The sequence below is a fragment of the Phascolarctos cinereus genome, unplaced genomic scaffold, assembly GCF_003287225.1.
Source record: "Phascolarctos cinereus isolate Bilbo 61053 unplaced genomic scaffold, phaCin_HiC Scaffold_3;HRSCAF=262, whole genome shotgun sequence".
Lineage (NCBI taxonomy): Eukaryota > Metazoa > Chordata > Mammalia > Diprotodontia > Phascolarctidae > Phascolarctos > Phascolarctos cinereus.
Window position 1 is genome coordinate 102,930,721 of NW_027555736.1, and position 22,764 is coordinate 102,953,484.

Sequence of the window (22,764 nt, forward strand, 5' to 3'; positions counted from 1 at the left end):
GGAACTTTTTGTTCTATAAACTCAATTTTTGAGTACTTTCTACTTTTTTGAACAGATCTTGTTGGACCGTTTCTTAAGTAGTTTGTGTTCTTGATTTTGAAAACCACTGCATTATTGGATTAAATTGTTTTTGATTCTTGTTCATCGACTTTTCTATTTGTAAACCAATATCAAAGAGATTGATGATTACCGATTTATAATATAGTTTGAGGTCCGAAAGTGGTATTCATTACTATTTTTTGTTGTTATTTCTCTTAAATTTCTGGGATTGTTTCCCCTACAAATTTATTTTGTTATTATTTTTTCCTAGTTCTGTAAAATGGCTTTAGATACTTTGACCAATGTCAAAGAAAATTTATGAATCAATTTAGGTAGAATTGTCATTTTTCTTATGTTTGTAGAAGTCAACCATAATTAATAATTTTGTTGTTTGTCTCCATTAGTATAAAGAGTATTTTCATCACTGTATTTATACATGATAGAGACTAATATGTATTTTATATCTTTGGAAATTATTTTGAATTGCATTTTTCTTTTGTTGCTTTGTTGTATTTTTGTATTGTTTTATATCCTGTTACCTTATCAAAATTAATAATTCTATTATTTTGACCTACTGATGATTCTCAGTGGTTTTCCAAGTAAGTCAACATTTCATCTGTAAGTAGAGTTATTATTTATTTTTTCCTCTCTTCCTTGTGAGGGAATGGTGAGAATTCTGTGAACCTGACTCTATATTGTCACTCAGTTCTGGATCTAGGTCAGTTCCCTTTCTGTTCTGTTATGGAGCTAGTCCAATTTCTGTCCTGTGAGAAAACTTTATTCAGTTATGGGAATTGTGAAAAAGTCTTATTGTGTTGCTTGAACCAAGGCCTTGCGTCACTAGGAATCTGGACCATCTCTATATGTGGCTTAAAGGCATTGAACTAAGGACCTAGGTCACGCTGACCAGAAATCCAGTCAAACCTGAAGTTTGATTCAAGGCACTTTTTCACAGTTGTATATTTCTTTTTGTTCTTTTTTTTTTTTTAGGCAATTGGGGTTAAGTGACTTGCCCAGGGTCACACAGCTAGTAAGTGTCAAGTGTTTGGTCTGAGGCCAGATTTGAACTCAGGTCCTCCTGACTTCAGGGCTGGTTCTCTATCCACTACACCTCCTAGCTGCCCCCACAGTTATACATTTCAAGCAACCCGTATGTCTTATCTGAAAACTGGCCCTGCACTGGTCAATCGGTCATTGTTTCCTTGTTCCTTTGATTGAATACAGACACTTGGGGGAGAGTGGGACCTTCTTTTTCTAATTTTAGGGAGTCATATCTGTTTCTTCTCCCCCTTCCAACTCAAAAAGCCCCATTATTTTCTCCAACTAGAAATTCAAATTACCTAATCTTATATCTTGGCTTTTATCATGTTCACCTTTTTTTTTTTTAAATTTTAATGCATAAAAATCTTTCTCTCCCTGTATTTAGGATCCAGTGCAAAGCTGATGAATCCTGTTCCTGATTTGTTATACAATTGACATGCATTGCTTAATAAATTGATTTATTCAGAAGTTCAAACCTTTGTTTTCTCAGTTATTTCAGCTTTCACTCATCACTGTCAGTGCTTATTCCATTGATTTCTTTCTCCTTTATTGTTCTTATTACTAGCATTATCAGAAGGGCCAAAAAATGAGAAGAGAAGGAATCGCTGATTTATTCTTGTATTTTGGAGAATGTTTCTATTGTTTCAAATAATTCTAAGATTTGGTTTTAGATATAGAATGTTATCATCTTAAATTGACCTTTCTCTAAGTGTATGTTTCATGGTTTTTATGATAGATTAATGGTAAAATTTCAAAGCCTTTTCTCTATCTAATATTATAATAATTTGGTTTTGTCTTTGTTTTTAATAGGATTCATTACATTTATTATTTTCCTGAAGTTGTAAAAAAAATCACTGGTTTAAATTCAATTTTGTTATAATGAATAATTTTTGGCTATTTTTTGTAGTCCTTTTGCTATTATTTTATTAAAGATTTTTGCATCAAAAATATTTAGTAATATTGGTCTCTAGTTATTTTTCTCTGACTCATCAACCTTTGGTTAATTATTATGGCTGTATTTGTCTAATAAAATAAATTTTGAGGGTATATTCTCAGTTTCTGGGGGAAAATGTATAGTATAGTTATAAATAGCTCTTTAATCTTTTGATGTAATTTATATCTAAATCTGTCTATATCAAGGGTTTTTTTCCTCCTTTGGTAGTTGCTTTATGACCCTTCAATTTTCATTTTAGGAGATGGAGCGATGAAGATTAGAATTTCATGTTTTGTTATTTTGAGTAATTTATATTTTTATAGATAGTCATTTTTTTTCCTTCAAGTTTTCTGTCCTGCTATCATATAATCATATTTAATGTATCTGGATAACTTTTTAAATTTCTTTTCTGGTTTTTTTGTGAATTAATTTCATTTAGGTTTTATTTTGGTAATCTCATTTTCCTTTTTTATCAGATTAGTTAAAAGTTTATGGACTTTTTTAGTCTTTTCAGTGAATCATCATTTAATTTTACTTATCAGTTCTATAGTGTTTTTATTCATATTGTTTCTATTTCTCTAACTTTCAATAGTTCCCTTTTCCTGCATATTTTAAATATGTTGATACTATGACTTTAAATTGCATTCTCAGGTCATTAATTCACTCTTTTTTGATTTTGTTAATGCATCTTTTCAGGAGTATGGTTTTTCTTCTGAGAGATTCTTTAGCTATATCTCCAAAATTATGGTGTATCTTCTCATTATTATCATTCTCTTGCATATAGTTCTTTTAAAGATAAATTATTTTGGACATAATTTGTTTTTAATAAAGCAATATTTTCTCCTAGTATGCCTCCTTTTCTCCCCTTCCAAAGAGCCATCCCATATATAACAAATAATATTTTTCAAGATATAAAGAAGAGAAAAAAAATGAGCAAGACTGATCAGTGCAATTAAAATTCTAAAAATATGTCCAGTATATCAGATTGATACTCTCCTCTCTACCAAAATGTGTGGTGTAGTATCTTTGCATATATCCTTTTTGTAGCCCTTCTTGTCCTATGTAATTTTCCAGCATCACCTTTTGATTGTTTTGTAGTTGTTCCTTCCGTTTGTTATATACTTTGTGTATATTGTTTTCTTAGTTCTGTTTACTTCATTCTCCATCAGATACTACATTTTCCACATATCATTTCTTAGAATACAGTAACATTCCATTAGATTAATTTACCATATTTTATTTAGCCATTCCCTACTCAAAAGGTGCCTTCTTTGTTTCCAATTCTTCACTATTGTGAAAACTGCTACTATAAATATTTTGCTCTATGTGGGGACGTTTTTTCTTATCAATGAATCCTTTGGGGGTATAATCTAGTAGAATCTTATGATCAAAAGTTATGGATAATTTATTCACTATTTTAATAATTCCAAATTGCTTTCCAAAATGTTTGTCATTATTGACAGTTCCACCAACAATGTTCTAGTGTATTTACCTTCTTATATTTCATATAGCTTTTAATTGTTTTAGTCATTGATATACTCATTTTTCAAAATATAATTATTAATTCTTTATTATATATATGCTTTTGCTTGTTTTCTCTATGTCATTTATTTTTATTGTGTTATGCTCCATAAAGGATGTGTTTAATATTTAAAGTCAAGTTATCAAGCATTTATTAAGCATTCACTCTATGCCAGGTACCATGCTCAATACTAGGATACATAAAAGCCCTTTTTATATTTATTTATAACTTCTTTGAAAGCTAACATTTTTTTTATTTTGTAAAGGTACCATGTTATTCTGAGAAATAGGTATTTTTAAAATATTCCCTCAAGTAAATTTTCTTATTTTTTTTCCTATTTTTCTAAGGTATTTTGACAGTTATGTTAATTTTTTTAGAAATTGTTCAAATCAAGTTTTCCAACTATCTATTTTCATATACTCTTTTTTGTTTGTCTTTTTGTTAAACTACCCAGCTCTAAGAAATAAATTTTATATCATTGTTATTTGTTGTATCTTTTCTTTTTTTTTGCAGATCATCTTTTTTATGAATTGGAATATTATACAATTCAATGCATGTCTATTTAATTTTTTTTTCATTGTAGTACCTTTTAGCATATTGTAGTTTCTGTTTATCTCTATTGATATCAATGTTTTATTTTTTCTCTTACAGTATAATTATAGTCTCTACTTTTTGCAATCACCTAATGTATAATATATTTTGTCCCAGCTTTTCATTTTCATTCCATATGTACTTTTTAAAAGATGTGTTTCTTATATGCAGAAAATTATTGTTTTATTTTCTTATTAATTTTGTAATTGTTTTTCTTTTCATTGGATCTTAATCCATTCACATTAAAGTTTTTATTGTTAGGTTTGTATTTTCCTCCATTTAGTTCTATGTGTGTATGTGTATTTTTTAAACCTCTTTAGTTATTTAAATCAATACTATGTCTCAGTAATGAATTTTGCCTACATTAATTTGATGTTAATCTCTTCCTACTTTCTCTTTTCTTCTCCTTTTCCCTCTACTGCTATCATACCAATTCTAAGTTCCTTAAATTGATTTAAGTCCTTCTTTCTTTCCTTCTTTCATGCCTTCTTCCTTCCTTCCTTTATTTGCTCACCATCTTTTGATTCTTTCATTTATCCAACCAGAAAAATGTATAAGTCAAAATCCATGCTGCCTCTCCCAAAGTAATAGTCTTATGTGACATGTTTTCTAATGCATTTTCATTTACTTCATCCTCCTCTTTATTCATATTCTCTTCCAGTCAATCAGGAAATATTTTCTCTCTTTCATGGTTTATACTCTACATGTATCTATCCTATATGCTCTCTCTCTCTCTCTCTCTCTCTCTCTCTCTCTCTCTCTCTCTCTCTCTCTCTGTCCCTTTATTATATTTGTATCTATCTATCTATCTATCTATCTATCTATCTATCTATCTATCTATCTATCTATCTCTTATATACACAAACACATACATATACACATATATACATATATACACATATAAATATATATACATCATCTTTTAGAGTAATTCTTTTATTTTCCCTCCTCTATCCTATTTCTATGCTAACCTTTCTTTTCTTCTTCCTTTGTGTTATATTTTGGATGAGGCCTGCTACTGGGCCTCACTCATAGACATATCTATTAATGAAAGAAGTAATATTTTGTAGTAAGGTTTGTTCAGTTTTTTCAATAATGAGACCTGGTCCTAGCTCTTGCCCTTAGAGTGATTCCTATGGCCAATTTATTCTGTCATGTTTCCCTCTCTGTCCTATCTGTTGCTTGACTTGGAGTCTGATTTATACCTTTTCTTTCAGATGTGATGCAATCCTTGGAAGCCTACCTCTGTTCAGAGAAGTTTATCTACTATTGTGTCCCTTCTCCTTGATGATAAGCTCTTTTCTCTCATCAAATAATCTATCTTTCCTCTCAATGAGAATGTTCTTTAATGACATAATTTATTTTTTTCCTTTTGAGATGAGACCTATCATTTGTCTCTAGCCCCCACCTTAACCCCTTACCAGTTAATTCTATTTTTTCTTGTTTCCCTGATTACCCATCCTTGTTTAAATTATTATCCCTTCTTTACTTACCTCACTGCCTCTTGTGCCCTTTTCCCCTGCTTAAATGACTTTCTATTGTGTTATTCCCTAGCACAAAAGGTATCAATTCACTTGTTGGGGAGTATGGGACTTAGTCAATTGATATTAAATCCATTCTTTCTCCTTGCCTTTTCTTGATTGTTCAAGATCACTTAAAATATTTAGCCTCTTACATCCTTTTGTTCCCTTGATGATCCCTCTTTGTTCCTTTATTCTTCAAACCACTATATTTTTTTATATATTAGGTAAGTAAAATGTAAAAAAAAATCATTTCTTACTTTTTCTTAATAATTGTACATAACTTCCTTTGGGGCTTTTTATTGGATTTTTTCCAAGTTAAGTTTCCTGATCTCTTCTGTTTGTTTTGCATAAATGACAGAAATGCCTATTTTTAAAGGAATATCCACTATTGTTATTGGTTATTAGTCTCAGACTTGCTGTATATGGTATTTTGGGTTGTAACTTGAACTTCATTGCTTGTTGGAGTAAATTCTCTCCTTTGTTATAGTAGTGGAATAATCCAGGGTCATTCAAATTGAGAATCCTCAATAAACATTTGATTTCTTTTGGCTGCTTGCAAAACTTGTGCTTGTTTATATAGAAATATCTTTAAATTTCAAACATGGGCTTTTTTTCCTCGTGTTGATCAGTGGGTTCAATCAGTAAGTAATTAGTATTCTGCATTTTTAAATTGTGGGTAGTGTTCATATTTTTCCCCTCACGACGTTGTTTTATTATTCTTTTCAATATCATGTATTTCTTTCCTGGAAGGTCTACAACCCTGAAGTTATCTGAATGCATACTTCCTGTTTTCAATTTCTGTTCCTTTGACTTATTTCAGATTCAGAGGGCCAGGAGTGAGTTCTCCCCCTTCTCTGCTGCCACCCCTTCCCCACCCCAGTTCTCTACTATTTGCTTGAGAAATTGCTTCTAGTATTTCTAGTGTACCAAGGAGTTCCATTCTGTGTCTTCTGATATGTAATACACAAATCTGTATGTTCTGAGAATATAGGTCCCTCCCTCTTAATGATCTGCAGGGCCTTCTCACCCCAGTCATATTCTTTTGTTATTTGGCACAGAGATTGTTAATACATGGTTGTGTTTGCTGGCTCAGATTGCATCAGGCATGAAGTACACAACTTCAAATGGTATTTATTTTATTTTCTGCAAAGGTAGCATCTTCAGAAACTAACCATGGGTGAAAATCCAATAAAGGGATTTAACTTGAAAAGTTAACCCTGTCAACATAAACCTAGAACCTTCCTCTCAAATTATCTACCCATTGAAATATGGAATCCAGTAGGTATTTAATAAACACTTATTGAATTGAATTGAATCTCAGCACAATACCTGAGTAATATGTTAAAAAAGGAATAAAGATAATTTCATCCTGACAATATATCTATTCACACCCCCCACCCCCCAGGAAACAGATCAGGGAGAAAGAGCAAAAAAAAAAAAGCAGCAGGGAAGGAGAGAGTAGAGATGTCAGAAGAGGAAGGTATTAGTAGATGCAGTTGGCAGGATTTCTGAGAACATTTATCAAAATCAAACTCAGGGCTGACCAGTTGCTGCTGGAATACCAATATCTTTATATTGTCTCTCTCCTCCTTCCAGCTTCTTGATAAATATTTGTTCTTTATTTCTCCACCCAAGAAACCTTTTTAAATATTTGAAGTGGGAGCAGGAAATCTTGATGTATGTAGCATATTATTTCAATATGAAGTCATATACAGTTTGGGTTATATAACAAGATAATGTTTTGGCTTCATGCATGGCCATTTTAGCATATCTGCTTAATGAAAACACAACCTCTACAGAGATATTGCTGCCAGAAGACAGAAATTAGAGACCAAGGTGAAAATCTCTTATAACATCTACTAAATCTCTGACAAAATCTCTGATCCTTTCTTATGGTTTGCTCTTCAGAATTCAGCCTGGCACAATTATAAATTCCCCTGTCCTTTGATTTAAACATTATGATTAATTACAATTTATATTGTAGCTCCTAAATTTTAGGGGATTTGGAGAATATCCTGTTCCACTCCACACACCCACATCTTGGGATAATGTGGTGGTCTGTGGCCAGGCAGAATTATTGCTAAGTTCAGTGTCCTTTGAAATTAAAGGTGTCTTGCAGGTTGCTGTTGTGACAGAGATGCTGCCCTTCCTTGTACTCTCTGTCTGCCTAGGGAGGTGTGCTGAAAAGAGCAATCTCGGATATAATCCATCATGGGTTGTATTATTAGAAGATTTTGATCATATTTATTGAAAGTGACATTCGCTATTGGGCTCAGTGTTTATCTAAAGGCAAACTGACAAATGAGAAATGTAAAAATGCCCTGTTTTCTGGGTCAGGGGAAAACAAGGAAGCAAGAAATCTAATTTGAAAATGTATGAGACGAAGGTATATGCACATATGTGAATGTGCAGTGCCTTTAGTTGTAGATATGTCTAAATAAATGTAAGTATATATGTAGATTCCAAGAATCCTAGTTACATAGCTTGGCCTTTATCATTTCTTCCTTTGTTTTTTGTTTTTGGTTTTTTGGGTTTTTTTGTAAATACTGCCTCTCCAATGAGGAGCCCAGTGAATCTGTAAGTGTTTCAGCAGTGGTGCCAATTATTGCTGGAGAATCATAGGAAACAATTACTTATTCCCATGTACTTTTACTTGAGTTGAATAATCTTTCCTAAACTTTCCCTGCTGCTAATCTCTTTCACTTGCTGAGATTCATTGGACCAACCCTTCAAAGGGGAAGTTTATACCCTGTGGTTTTATTGCCACTTAAACATTGGAAGTCCTTATTCAAAAAAAAATTGCTTGAAACAAACCCCAACCTGGAATTTCACAAACCAGTTCTAATGAAAGAAACTGTTCCCTACTCTTCCTCACATCTTCAAGTATACAAGGGGGAGAATTCAGAAAGTGTCACTTAGTTTCTTCACCTGTTTCCTATCTTACATGGTATGCATGTGTCCCTTCATTTGTATAGGAATAGAATGATCAAAGTGCTGAGAAGATATAATAGTTACCTCAGTTCTCCTAATCTTTCCGTTCATTTAATTTGGGATTCTCAAAAAGTTTCTTCAGTTTATCAGCCTTCAAGGGCCCCCAAATCATTTTTATACTTTCCCATCAGCCAACAGAGATATATTAAAGGCTTACTCTGTGTCAGGCACTGTGTTAAGCCCCAGGATAAAATACAAGCAAAGAGAAAGATAGTCCTAGCCCTTGAAGGACCTTCCATTTTAATGGGGTTGGGGAGTGGGGGTGGGCAATGCATGACAGGAACCTGAAGAAAGGGGAGAATAAAAAAGAGACTAAAGCACCTGAATGGGTCACAGTAGTGACATCCAGAGAGAGAGTCAGAAGCAGATCTGGGAGAGGAATGGCTAGCCTTTCTTCAAAAGGACGTTCTAGGAGTAACTCATCAGTAAATAAAGGGGGGACACAAGGCCGAGAGATGTTCCAGGGTGAGAATATCTTCAGGAATATCTCAGGAAAGAATGATATTTCTCTTTAGAGCTATTTTATTTCACAATGAAAAAACAACACACTCTCTCACCTTAACCTCCCCCACACCCAACTCCTACCCCAACACCATTCACAAAAATTAAATGCAGTCATTTAGATGTCTATGAAGAATTTCTTTGTAACGGTTATGATTATACCATTTGGTATTAATTGGAGGAACGGATTAATAGGGGTAAATATTGTTGGTATATGAGAGCTTAACATATGAGACTGACAAGTCCTGGAAAGAAATGGGATTCTTTCATTTTATAGTTGTTTTTCTTTTTTTCTCCAGTTATTTTGTATGTATGAATCTCTCTATACAGACTGTGAACTCCTTTAGAAGAGGGACTAAGTCCCAGGATACTTTCCCACCTTCTATATCCAACTGTTTCCTAATTGAGCTCTAATGCTCAGCATTATCCCATTCATCTAAAAATAATAATATAATCATAATAGCTAAAAAATGTGTTGCACTAGTTTAAGACTTGCAAAGTGCTTTATGGATATTATAACATTTCATCCTCACAACAACCTTGAGAAGTAGGTGCATTTATCATCCTCATTTTACAGATGAGGAAACTGAGGCAGACAGAGGTTGTACCAGGTAGATTATAAGGCACTTATGGGTCTTATTATCTCCACACCATTTCGATGAGGCACATAGTAGATGTTCATTACAAGCCTACTCATTTATTAATAGAAGTCTTGTGTTCCTTAAGCCTTTAAACACAGTTCGTAGTGGCTGTCTCCTAGTTAGTGTTATTGCTTTCCATTATTGATATATGAATAGTTTATAACCATGTCTAGTATATAGCATTATTATTATTATCTTTCCCCTTCCAACCGTGCCCCCTCACCAAATACTTTCATCTTTCTCCTCTTACTCTATGTTTATCCCTGCTTATTCTCCTCATCAACAATATCTGTTATAATATTTAATCCAATCATTATTTTAACAAGGTTGTGATTGAGTCATTGTATGGATATTCAGATTCCCTGGTACTGATAGAGAGGTCAAAGAAGGCAATGGCTTCCTATTCCTTTCTCCACATTACTTTTGGAGGTAGGTTAGAATCACAGAAATTTCAAGTTCTAAGTGACCTAAGTAAGTAGTCATCCAGTTTAAACCATATCTAAGAAATAATCCACATTATAATATGCCCAATGTGTGGTGATTTATCCTCTGCTTGAATATCTGAGGTAAGAAGGAAATTGCTTTCTGTCCTAATTAGTGAGACCTCCCTAGATCTAGCTGGCCCAGGACCTGACCATTTTTTCTTTTCTCTTTTCTTTTCCTTTCTTTTCTTTTCTTTTCTGTTCTTTCTGTTCTGTTCTTTCTGTTCTTTTCTTTCTCTTTCTTTTCTTTTCTTTTCTTTTCTTTTCTTTTCTTTTCTTTTTTTTTCTTTTCTTTTCTTTCTTTCTTTTTCTTTTTCTTTTTTTTTTCTTTCTTTTCTTTTCTTTTCTTTTCTTTTCTTTTCTTTTCTTTTCTTTTCTTTTCTTTTCTTTTCTTTTCTTTTCTTTCCTCTTCTTTTTCCTTTTCTTTTCTTATTTTGCCAGGCAATGGGTTAAGTGACTTGCCCAGGGTCACACAGCCATTGAGTGTCAAGTGTCTGAGGCTGGATTTGAACTCAGGTCCTCCTGACTCCAGGGCTAGTACTCTATCCACTGTGCCGCCTAGCTGCCCATGACCATACTTTTTTTTTTATCTTACTTATTTTCCGTGAACATCATTCCCAGATCTCTTCTTCTTGCTCTGGATACTGCAATCAAATGAATACTACCATTTGTCCTTTCTGCAGAAGGTGCATTAGTTGACTGCCCTATTGTTCCATTCACAATCCTGGTGACTTCATTTACCAAAACACCCCACCCTGACCACTGCTGGCCTATACGTGTTACTTCCACAGTTGGAAGGGAAGCTCTGTATGCCTAGGGCTCAATCAGTCACTTAGTAAGCATTAAGTACTTACTATATGCTGGGCACTGTGCTAAGCATTGTGGATGTGAGAAAGGTTAAAAAAAAAGAGTACCTGCTCTCAAGGAGATTACAGTCTAATGGAGTTTTGAAAGAACATGAGACACTTAGGTACAAAAAAGATAAACATAAGATGAAATGAAGATAACAAACAGGTGGAAGATACTAGCCTTAAGGAGGACTGGGAATGTCTTTTTAATCTGTTCAGCTGCTGTTATCATTCTCACCTTCCTGTACCTACACACGCCAATCTCTGTGATGGGGAAAAGTAAAAATCGATAACAAATATTTGCTACACTTAATCTTTTATTAGATAGTCTTATAGAAGGTGGGATTTTAACTGAGACTTAAAGGAAGCCAGGGAAGTCAGGAGGATAGGGATGAGGAGGGAAAGAATTACAAACATAAAAGATAACCAAGAAACTTCACGGAGTTCCATGCATGGCAAATAGTAAGTGCTTAATAAATATTTTCATTTATTCATTCTTTCAGTCATTCATTTACCTCCTAATGCACCCAGCCCACTTGATTGTTAGGGATTTCTTTTCTGACTAGGAGCCAAAATTTGCTACTTTGCAACTTCTATCACTCGGAGTTCTATCCTCCAGGGCAAAACAGGAAAAGTCCTTAAAATAGGGTGAGATTAATCCTGCCCTACTCAGCCCAATCCTGCCTTTCCCATCCCCTCTATCTTCTCTTTTCCAGACTGATCATATTCAGGTTCTTTAACCAATTCTTACATGGTCATGAGCTCCTGGATCTGGGAGGGATAGTGGGCAATAATAGAATCCCTTATCTGGAAGGATTTTAAGATTTAGTGCTGCAACATGACTAAAGTGGAAATATATTTTACATTATTGCATATGTATAACACATATTGCTTGCTGTCTTGGGGAGTGGGGAGGGAAAGAGGAGAGGGAAGGAGAAAAATTTGGAATTCAAATCTTTCAGAAATGAAAGTTGAAAATTGTCTTTACATGTAATTGGAAAAGATAAAGTACTATTAAATTTTGGGGAAAAGATTTAGTGCTAGAAGGCATCACGAAGATCATTTAGTCCAAATTCTAATTTTAGAGAGGGAGAAACTGAGGGCCAGAGAGGTTAATTCACTTCATCAAAGTCACATGAGTAGATTAGAACCTTAGTGTTCTGATTCTTGGGAGAGACTTGTTTGTAAGCTGCCCTGGATGTTCCCAAGTCTCACCACCACCTCTTCCTTCACCATTCCCCACCACATACACTTTATATCTAGGTTTTGGAGGGAGGAGGTGGCATAGTGCAGACTTTTTGACAATGCGGTGTCTAGATTTTGCTGATTCGACCAGGCAGAGTGGAGTGGAAAACTGCATAAGCAAATTACCCAATTCAACTACTCTACCATTCTCACCTTTTTGGGCCTCCATGTGCCCATCTCTACAATGGGGGGAAAAAAAACAGCCCAGTACAAATCAATAGCAAAGTATTTACCACACTTATTCTTTATTAGTATAGATTGTGCCTACATTGTTGGCCCTTGGAAAAATTGTAAATTTGTCAAATTTTGCTTTAGTGTCCCCAGCCTTTTTTAATTTTCACCCCCTGCGTAGCCTTCTCCTATGTGCCTTCCCCACCCACTTATGGATTCTCTACCATCATTTTCTTATTCTATTATCTCCTTCCCTTCCAATCACAGTGCTCTCTAATATTATCCAACAGCACCTTAGGGCCATGGGCTTTTCGTGCCCCAGGGTTATTTGCTTTTCCAGCCTAATGTCTAACTGGAATTAAATATTTTATAATCTGTTAAGAGAATTTCGGTATAAATAATGAAACTGGAAAGGAGTTGGATGGGAGTGGGCATCCTCGGGTCCATTTATAATCACAAAATATTATTCTGGCTTTATATAAAGACACTTGTGACTTTATCTTACAGTGAAGAGGGCTCAAATTTTCTCATCTGTTCCCTTCCAGCTTTAATGGTCAGTTAATTTGTATGTATCTTAAAGGCCATATATACCATTAGGGCCAATTATTTACGCTTCACTTCTGCCTTGTCAGGCATTGGCTACCAACTTGTACAGCACATACATGTGCAGCACACACATGTGCAAATACCCTGCAGGAGGGAAAAAAATCATTGCTCCTGACATGTACTAAAGAAAAAAAGAGTCAGAGAACCTATCCCTCCTTGCCACATAGCTTGCCATGTCTTTTCAATTTTACCTCTACAACGGCTCTTGCATATTCCCCTTTCTCTCTACACATGAACATCACTATTGCTCAGGACTTCATCTCTGCCTGCTTGTATTACTGTAATGCCCTTTTAATGAAGTGCCTTCCAGCCAGCAAAGACCAGAGATTCATGCTGTTTACCAGCCATTTTGCACACAAGTACACACGCAGCACATATGCATATATGTATGCATACACGCACACATGTATATATTAAGTATGTACATAAACACATGCATATATAGATAAATAGATATTACGTAGAATATGTTATATGCGTGTATATACACAGTGATGTGCTAGTAAATTTTTAACAACCAGCCCATATGTACATATATAAGAATATGCTTTTAGATGTGTATATATGTACATGCATATATACATACAACACATTTTAAATTTAATTTGTATTATTAATATGTTCTCTGTCACTTTCTTATATCTGAACAATAAATAAAATCATAATTCAAGGCCCGATTTGTAACACCTGCCAATTTGTTAGGAATAAATATTTAAACTGATAATTTAATAAATTGCTCTCATGACCTGATATGAGATGGCTCCAGCAAACCGAACCACTGAGTGTGTTGTTTGTGTGTATATACATACATATACACACATGCACACATACACATATGCACACATGTGTATATATGCATATATGTATATACATATATGTATAAAAATGCTTATATGTGTGTATATTTTCTGTATATCCATCTGTCTTTTTCTGGTTCTTCCTTTGTCTTCCTGACTCTCTCTTATATGCATTTTAAATTGAAAATATTTATTATAATTACTGTAAATTAGGAAGTAAGCTTACTAAGCAGATACTAACATATGACAGAAATGGCTATATTTAAAATATTTATTTTATACTATATATGTGTGTGTGTGTGTGTATTTGTGTGTGTATACATATATGTACAAACTAAGTGTAAGACTGAAGAAATTATGGGACGTTTTATGTTCTTATGCGGTAATCTCTATTTGATGTTTTTATTTTTTTTTAAAGCAGAAAAGTTTGGTAAATGAACCCCTTCTTAAGCTTTTGAATGCCTCTCTGCATTCAAAATTAATATGGCTGGGAATAGTCTTACTAAAAATTTCCAACCACAATAACAACAAAAATGAGATTTTGCATCAATCATAGAACTGCATATTTGGGAGACACCTGGAGAATCATCTAAATCCAACTTTATCATTTTATGGATGAAGAAAGAGGCACCAAAAGGGGAAGGTTCAGGCATAGGGTCACAGAGCCAGTTTGTGGCAAAATTGGGACTAGAGTCTTAGCTAGGAATTCTGACACTTGGGGTAGATTCATTTGAGTCTTGGGCTGGAGTCTGAGAAGAATGGACAGTCACTGTCCTATCAGATGCAGTGCCATAGGGTGCAGTCCCACCCAGTAGTATGCTAGTAAATGTTTTAAGAACTGACTCTCTGAAAACAAAGACCTATATACCTGTGACACACTTTTAAGTTATATCTGTATAATCAAAACATTTTTTTTCCCATTGCTTTCTTGAATCTTAACAATCAACAAGACAATATATCTAGCTTTGGGTTGTAGTGTTTGCCCATTTCCCAGATGTATATTCACCCTGAAAATTTAACAATAGGACATATGGAGGACTGGTTTGAATTGACTCCTGCATACACCTGCACCTACTACAGTGGTGCAGGAGGCATGCAAGCCAGGAGAAGTATGCCATGAAAATGGGATCCTGGCTCAGTTGGAGGGGCAGTCTGGATCTGGGTGAGGGAGCCAGGATGATCAAAGTTAACATGCTATTGGAATGGTATACCAGAAAGGAAACTGATCCTGAAATCATCTACCCTTAGTGTCTTTGGACACAACCCAGGTTATCCCATTTTCATTACTACTCTGGTTAGGACTAAAATCCGGTTTCTGACTCCCTTGTTCAGTGTTCCTCTCTGACTGTGCAAAAGTGGTTTATCTCTCTAAATTTCTAGGCAATTTTGGTATCTTTGGGGATACTTTGGAAAAAACAAAACAAAACTGGAAACACTACCAAAAACATTTTCCCCTTAGCATTTCTTTTCCGGTATTGATATAGTTCCCTCCTCAAAAAAAAAAAAAGAGAGAGAGAGAAGAGAAAATATGTTAAATCGGTGTCTTGAAATTTATAATGGGATTGAGTTGGGTCGTCGGTTATTGGGGAGCCAGAATTGGCTTGACTTTCTTTTGCCCCCTTCCTAAATATGCAGCAAAGTTTCTTTAAGGGGAACTGGTTATTACATTATTCAAAGCAGCAGCTGTTGTAGAGGGTGAGAATGCTTGAAAAGAGAAGCATAATGTCCTAATTACCTATGGCAAGGAAAACATCTGTGCAGGAAAAGTAATGAAATTAATTATGAAGCTTAGCAGTTGCATATATTAATTGACGTTAATTAATGCCAAATTACAAGACACTTCCTATGGAATCACAGCATATATCCACAGGAATTGAATATGGAAAGAGTTCATCATACTTAATGCTATTATGATGAGCCCCAAGGGAAATAAGAGTGATTGGTCTCTCATTATGAAGTACGGCCAATTACTTTGTATTTCCATTAGGAGGAGAAGGGAACCAAATTGGGAGCACTTTACCATAGGGACTGCTGTTGAGCTGTTCCTTAGAATCGATCATTTCCCCTCTAACTTCACAGTGAGTGAAGAGTGGATATAGGGCCCAAGCCTTGGGCCTTTCTCACTCGAGCTGCTCAAAGTAATCCCACATCCCACAACAACGAGCAATCATTTCAGAGAACCAAATTTTTTGGGACAGGTAAATGGTTTTAGCCATTCAGCTTAGTCCCACAAGTAATTATTGAGCACCTGCTAAGTACAAAGTGTTGTACTTGTTAAGAATACAGAAACAAAAATGATAACTCCTCAGCTTCAAGTAACTCTTGAGGGAAGAGTGACAGAGAACGGGGCATAAGGAGGAGGGATGCAACATATATTCAGATTAAGAAAATAGAAGAGAATTTGTGGAAGGAGAGGACACTAACAACTAGGGATATGAGGAAAAGCTTCATAAATCTGATAGCTGTAGTACTGAGCCTTGAAAAAGGAAGCCAAAGATTCTAATGAATCTTTCTTAAAAAAAAATGTATATACATATACATATACATATACATATACATATACATATACATATACATATACACATACACATACACACATACACATACACATACACATACACATATATATACATATACATATACATATACATATACGATTTTCCCCCAATTACATATTAAAAAAATTTTTAACATCTTTTTTTTAAGTTTTGAGTTTCGAATTCTATTCCTCTCTCCCTTCCCCCTTCCCCCACAGTAAGGGCCTGCTATGTGTTTTAAAGCATAGGTAAGAGAGAGCGCATCCCAGGCATAAGGAAAAATGCCATTTTGCATGGAAATCTTTATTAAATGTAGTACACTCCTTTTTACCTTTTTATCCAGATACATAAATAGCTTTTTCTTGATTTCTCAGCATCATTATGGGTATTCAAATCCTGACTCAGATACTGGCTGTATGATTTTGAACAAGTCATTTAACTTCTCCAGGACTCATTTCTAAAGTGAGAGTATTGAACTCAATGGATGACCTCTAAGGGACCTTGCGGCTTTAAATTTATGAACTTGTAATAAATTATTGTATTGTAATATAATGGGAAAGTAACGTGTTGCAGTGGAAAGAGACTTGAAGTCAGTAGAATGTTGGTTTAGTTCTGACTCTTAGTATACCCGGGCAAATCACTTAACCCCCATATGCCTCAGTTTCTTCATCTGTAAATGAGGGATGATAACTCTTATCTAACCTATATTATGCAAGTGCTATTATTTACTCTGATGTCCTCTAGGTCTCCTGAGGTATATAAACCTATTTCCCGCTTATTAAATACAAGAACATAGTGCTTTTTGAGTTTCTTGGTTGACTTTTTATAGTTGTTCTAAATCTTTATCCCAAGTCAGCCTGTCAAATGTCACTTCTCACTGTTTTCAATTTGCCTCTTTTAGTTTGGCCCCTTACTCCCTTATAATTTGCTTCTTCTAATCTGTAGTGGATTTAGTTACAAATAGATAAGCAATTTAGCAAGAACTAATCTAATTTAAGAGGAATTATAGTCTGAACTGGCACTTGAAATGTTCATCTGTGATAAAGGTATATGAACTTTGTGATACCTATTTCCACTGCAGAGATTTTTTTTTGCCTTGTTATTGACTATTAGCTGAGCTTCAGATAGGTGAGATATTGCTGCATATATAGTACGGATTGTTTAGGTGTCATTGGAGAGGTGGGACTGGGAGTCATAAGAGAAAAAAATGGTAAAGATAAATGGGCAAGAATTATTTCCAAGACAGGTATACTTAGCACAAGTTGACCATTAAACTGCATTTAGGGCAGCTTCCAATTGAAAAGTTGATTGATATGATTCAATTCAATTAATTTTGTTTCGGTTTAACTTATTTTTAGTTACTCTACGTATGCATAGTATCCTCCAGGCCACTGGAGATAAAAGATAAATAAGAAAGAGCTCATACCCTTATGGGGTTTGTACTCTAGAAGGGAATTTCCCTTACAAATTAGAGTCTGATCAGTACATAGGAGAAATGCCAGGTTAATGTATAAAAATTTAGAAGAGGGAAAACTCATTTGCCACTGGGGAGATCAGGAACGAAGTCATGAAAGTAAGACTTACTTAACAGAGCCTTGAATTGGGGGCCTTAGAGAATAGGAAGGATCTCCACAAGCCAGGGTATACATAGAACTGGATAAAACAGCAGAGATAGAGTGAAGTGTGGTTCAATTCATAAATGTTATAGGGATTTGGGCAAAGGAAGATCACTGGGTGGTAAGTGTTACATTGGGTCCTATAAACAAATGAAGCTTTTGGTAAATGGAGGAGAAATTCTGGGTCCTGACTTGGGGATACGAGTGAAAAAGGAATGGTTTACTGTGACTAACTGGTTAAATCAGAAGATAATTTCGTCTCCCCAGCCCCCCACCCCACTCCCCATCCTGGCCTTGTGCATAAGTGAGGAGAAACAAGACTGATGAGGCACAAAAGCTTTCTGTGGAGATGCGACTGCAGAAATGTCATTCAAAGCTTCTTATTGGTTAGGTAGAATATATGGGCATGTTTCCCCCTAGTGGCTGACTTCTAGAGTGCAAGGGATCCCTTCAGTGGAAATGTTCTTGGAAAAGTTTTTGTGCAAGTGGAATTTGGAAAGGAAATCTATAGTAAAGACTTTTGTAAAATTAAAGGCTCTGTTGGTGATATGAATTGCCACCCGATCCTTTTGTTTTGAAAAGCTTTGAAAATTCATATAGTTTGTAGTGGAGTATATCATTATATGATACATCTCAGTTAGTTAAAAGCAGTTCAGAAAGCAAGGGGTATATGAGTGAAGGGAGGGATTGTGGTACTGCCAGTGGTGAGGGTTTCCTGATGTTTTATTTAATGGAACTGTCAAAGTAGAAAAGTCCTCATCTTGGCTTTACGTGATACTGAAGACAGAATTCTGAGTGAGTCTCAGAATCTTAGTTTGCTCATTTTTGGAATGTGGGCAGTGCTCTTGAAGGTCTCCTTTCTCACTCTTCTTTCCTCTTCAAAGAAAAAAAATGGTGTCAAAAGACCTTCATTATGGAAAATGTGACAGTGATCTAACAATCATGTAGGGGCTTTTATTTTTCTGCCATGTTCAACCAATTGTGAAACAAAGCCTGGAAAAGATATATTCATGCAAGAAAACCTGAAATCAACAAAAGCTGCCTGTTTCTGCATACTCCTACATTTCTGTTTCTTTACTTTCTGTTTGTCTCTGTCCCTCTCTCTGCTTTTCCCCACCCTCATTTCACCAAGGGAATAATTACCGTGACCCAAGAACTGTGACAATCTAACAGGTGAAAAAATAATAGAAATAATGAGCTGTAGGTAGAATCACTGAAAGAGAAGGTAGATACATGATGAGAAATGAAGCCAGAAATGGATAGCTGTTGGTTCTTGGTGAAATTTTTTTCCTTTTTCTCTTTGTTCATTCCCTCTTTCCTTCCAGATTCACAATACTTAACCTGCCGGATGCAGAACTGCACAGAAGGCAACAGAAATAAACCTTTCCCTGGCTATATTGATCCCGATTCTCTGATTGTTCAGGATGATTACGTTTTTGTTCAGGTGCGTAGCATCCACTTCTATTGATTGGTTTCCAAGATTTTTTCCCCCCACATATCCCCTTTCTCATGTGCCCCTTTACCCTCTTGCCAACACTGAAGGATGGTTTCAAAAAGAAAGACTTGTGGTTTTCAATAAAAGGGACGGAATTTATTATGTCAGTTTCTAAATTTCAGAATACTAATTAGCTTCTTCAGACTATACCTGGAGGACCTTATCACTATGAGGACATAGGGGTGCTTCTCATAGGATCAAGAATAGACATTGGGATGATCTGAATCTCCAGTCAACCTCCTCATCCTGTATTCCATTGCCAGCTCCCTATCATCATTGAGCTGGGCAGATATGTCAGTCTCTTGCTATCAGGAGAGCAACAGACCAATCAGGCTTTCTTCTTTCAAAAAAAAAAAAGGTATTTTCTTCAGAAAAAAAGAAAAAAACAGAGACTGAGGGAGAGTCTGTGAAATAGCTAGAGGTGGTAGAAGGGGAGATAGAGACATAGAGAGAGAATGTAATCAACCATTATTGTCATGCACTGACTATTATTAGGATAAGGAGAATTTAGATGAGATGTATTAAGGCAGGTTTCTTACCTCAGAAAACAGTTTTTGAAGTTAGAGTTTCATTGGAAGGCCATCTGAATCAAAGGGCAAGGAAAGCCACTTAGCATATTTTTACTTATTGCTATGTGAAACATTCTTTGGTAGGGGGATTTTTAGAAATGTTTGGACTGTAGATTAAAAATAATCCAGTAATATTTCCTGTGCTTAATTGACAAAAGGACCTTTAACTGAAAAAAAATTGATGAAGGAGATTTTAATCAGAGCATTTACTTACCAATCCAATATGAATTTAAGTGCCTGTCATGAGGAAGACACTGTGCTAAATATAGGGAAAACAAAGCTGATTTTTTTTATTAAAAAAAAAGGGCTTTCCTTAAGTTTACATTCAAGTAGTAATGACTTATTTGTACCGAAATTTATGAAACTCATATTTCAAAGCACCTGCATATGTTTTGTTCCCCTACCTCGTTGTCTGATACATCTTTTAGATGAATATATACCTTCTATCTCAAACTGATCATGTTACCTTGAAATACAGGTACAGGTGGTTAAGTTTAAAAGTTCATTTCCCCAGTTTCTTGCCACCTTAGCAACATTTTTTTATTTTGCATTTTCTAATACCTCCTTAAACTCCCCTGGCATTACTTGCCCATTAAAATCCATTCTGCCGTTTTGAATTTCTACCCTTTCCCTCAAGTTGGAGTCAGTGAAATCATTAACATCAACTTGTCATCTCATTACAGTTGTAAATTACCAGCTGTCTTATCACCAACATACTATAAAAACACAGTGCCTTGGAACCACTGACGTTTAATGGATAGATATGAAAGGGAAAAAAAAGTATTTGGAAAGAGGAGAGAATGATGACATTACAGTTTGCCACGAGTCAGTAGGTGCTCATATAAAAGAGACAGCTATTTTATCCCTTTGTGTACTTTGATTTAAGAGTATGATCTTTTATCTTGTAGGGTTGCTTTCAATGTTTTTATTTCGGACAGATTTGTAGCTAACATGGCCTATAACTCAACAGATTAACTAACATTTATTAATCACTTACTAAATATAGGGTACTGGGCCTGTGTACTGGGGATACAAAAAAAAGACATCCCCCTGCCCTGTCCTCAGGAAGCTTGTATTTTATTGGGAAAATAAAACATATAAACTTATGAGTAAATACAAGATAACTTGAGGAGGCAAAGAGAACTAACTACTTGCAGGATAAGGGAAGGCTTCTTGTAGGAGGTGGCACCTGGGCTAAGCCTTATAGGGAGGTCGTTTTTTAGTTTTCTTTTTTACTTCAGGATGATTATTGTTATAAAGTTCTGATGACCAGAGTACAGAAAAGGAACAAGAAGATCTGAATGCTTTGGGTCCTTGTTCTGTCAATGCTAGATTTGAGTCACTGCCTTCTTAAGTAGCAGTGGGAACCTGGTCTTACATTTGAGCTTCTTGAAGTCAGGCATCTAAGGCTCTGGTTGACTTTGAGTCAATCCATATCATAAACCCATATCTTCCACCAATGTGAGAGAGTTTATTAAGGCTCTGCACTTGAGAGACACATTGAAAATTAAAGAATCTGACTTTTGACCAGAGATACATATTTGATTCTAATAGACTATATGTCTTATCTTCTACCCTAGCTCTTCAATGACTATGAATAATAGACTTTCATATCATTGTATCAGTGGTTGCTTTCTTGCCTCTACTTATTCTCCATGCATACGTAATATTAGTAAAATCTATTGCTGTAATCTTTGTATTTATGTCTCAGTTGACCTCAGGAGGAAGACCACATTACTACGTGTCTTACCGTAGGAATGCATTTGCACAGATGAAGCTACCTAAGTATGCCCTGCCTAAGGTACAGTTGGATAATCTTCCTTACATTTTTCCCTTTCTGCTTTCAGCTTCTAATGGATATCCTCTTTTGCCTCTGTCTATTTATTTTTCGATCTTATAGAACTGTATTAGTATTCAAACTGGAAGGGAGTGAAGGGATCATAGACTTGCAAAATAAATACCCCAGGGAGGGAACTCATACATCTTCTAGTACAATCTTTTCATATTTTACATGTGGGGAAATTGAGGCATAGAGAAATTAAGTAACTCACCTAAGCTCATTTAACAAACTAGTGGCAGAGGTGAACTGGAATCGGGGGTTCCTTTTTCCTAGGCCACTGCTGTCTCTGCTAAACCACACTGACTCACTGAGCTTTAGAGATTATTTTGTTTAGCTCTAAAGTTGCATATATAGCACCTAAGGAACCCTGCCCACCCCACATGTTGGGTCCTCAGAAAAGCTACCTCAGGTGCAAAGTAATCTGTGATTATATATTTGCACAAAAACCTCAGCTCATGAACCTTCATTAATATGATTAGATTTAATAGTCATCTGGAGAACACATTTCAAAGCAAAGTTATTAAATGAAATAGCATAGTTAAAAATATAGCAATGGAATATTATCCCAGAGAACATACTCTACCGCACAAACATACCCACTATTATTGAGAAGACATAAACATGGAGATCACATATAAAGTCACACACATAGGGAGCATTAATAAAAGGGCAACCCATCCTACTAATATTGCAATCATCATTGTTTTCTAATGATGTCATTGTGCTGCTTGCTCTGGGCTCCACACTGCTATCCATCACTTCTGGGCCTGACCTG

At 35.2% G+C, this 22,764-nt stretch overlaps 1 protein-coding gene across 1 annotated transcript in view; it reads left to right on the plus strand.

Annotated features, from left to right (window-relative positions):
* SORCS1 (sortilin related VPS10 domain containing receptor 1) overlaps positions 1-22,764 on the plus strand; it is a 705,676-nt gene that overhangs the window by 526,367 nt on the left and 156,545 nt on the right. Inside the window, 2 exon segments of the mRNA XM_078151070.1 lie at positions 19,411-19,529; positions 21,861-21,950. Coding sequence (XP_078007196.1) covers positions 19,411-19,529; positions 21,861-21,950 — 209 coding nt within the window.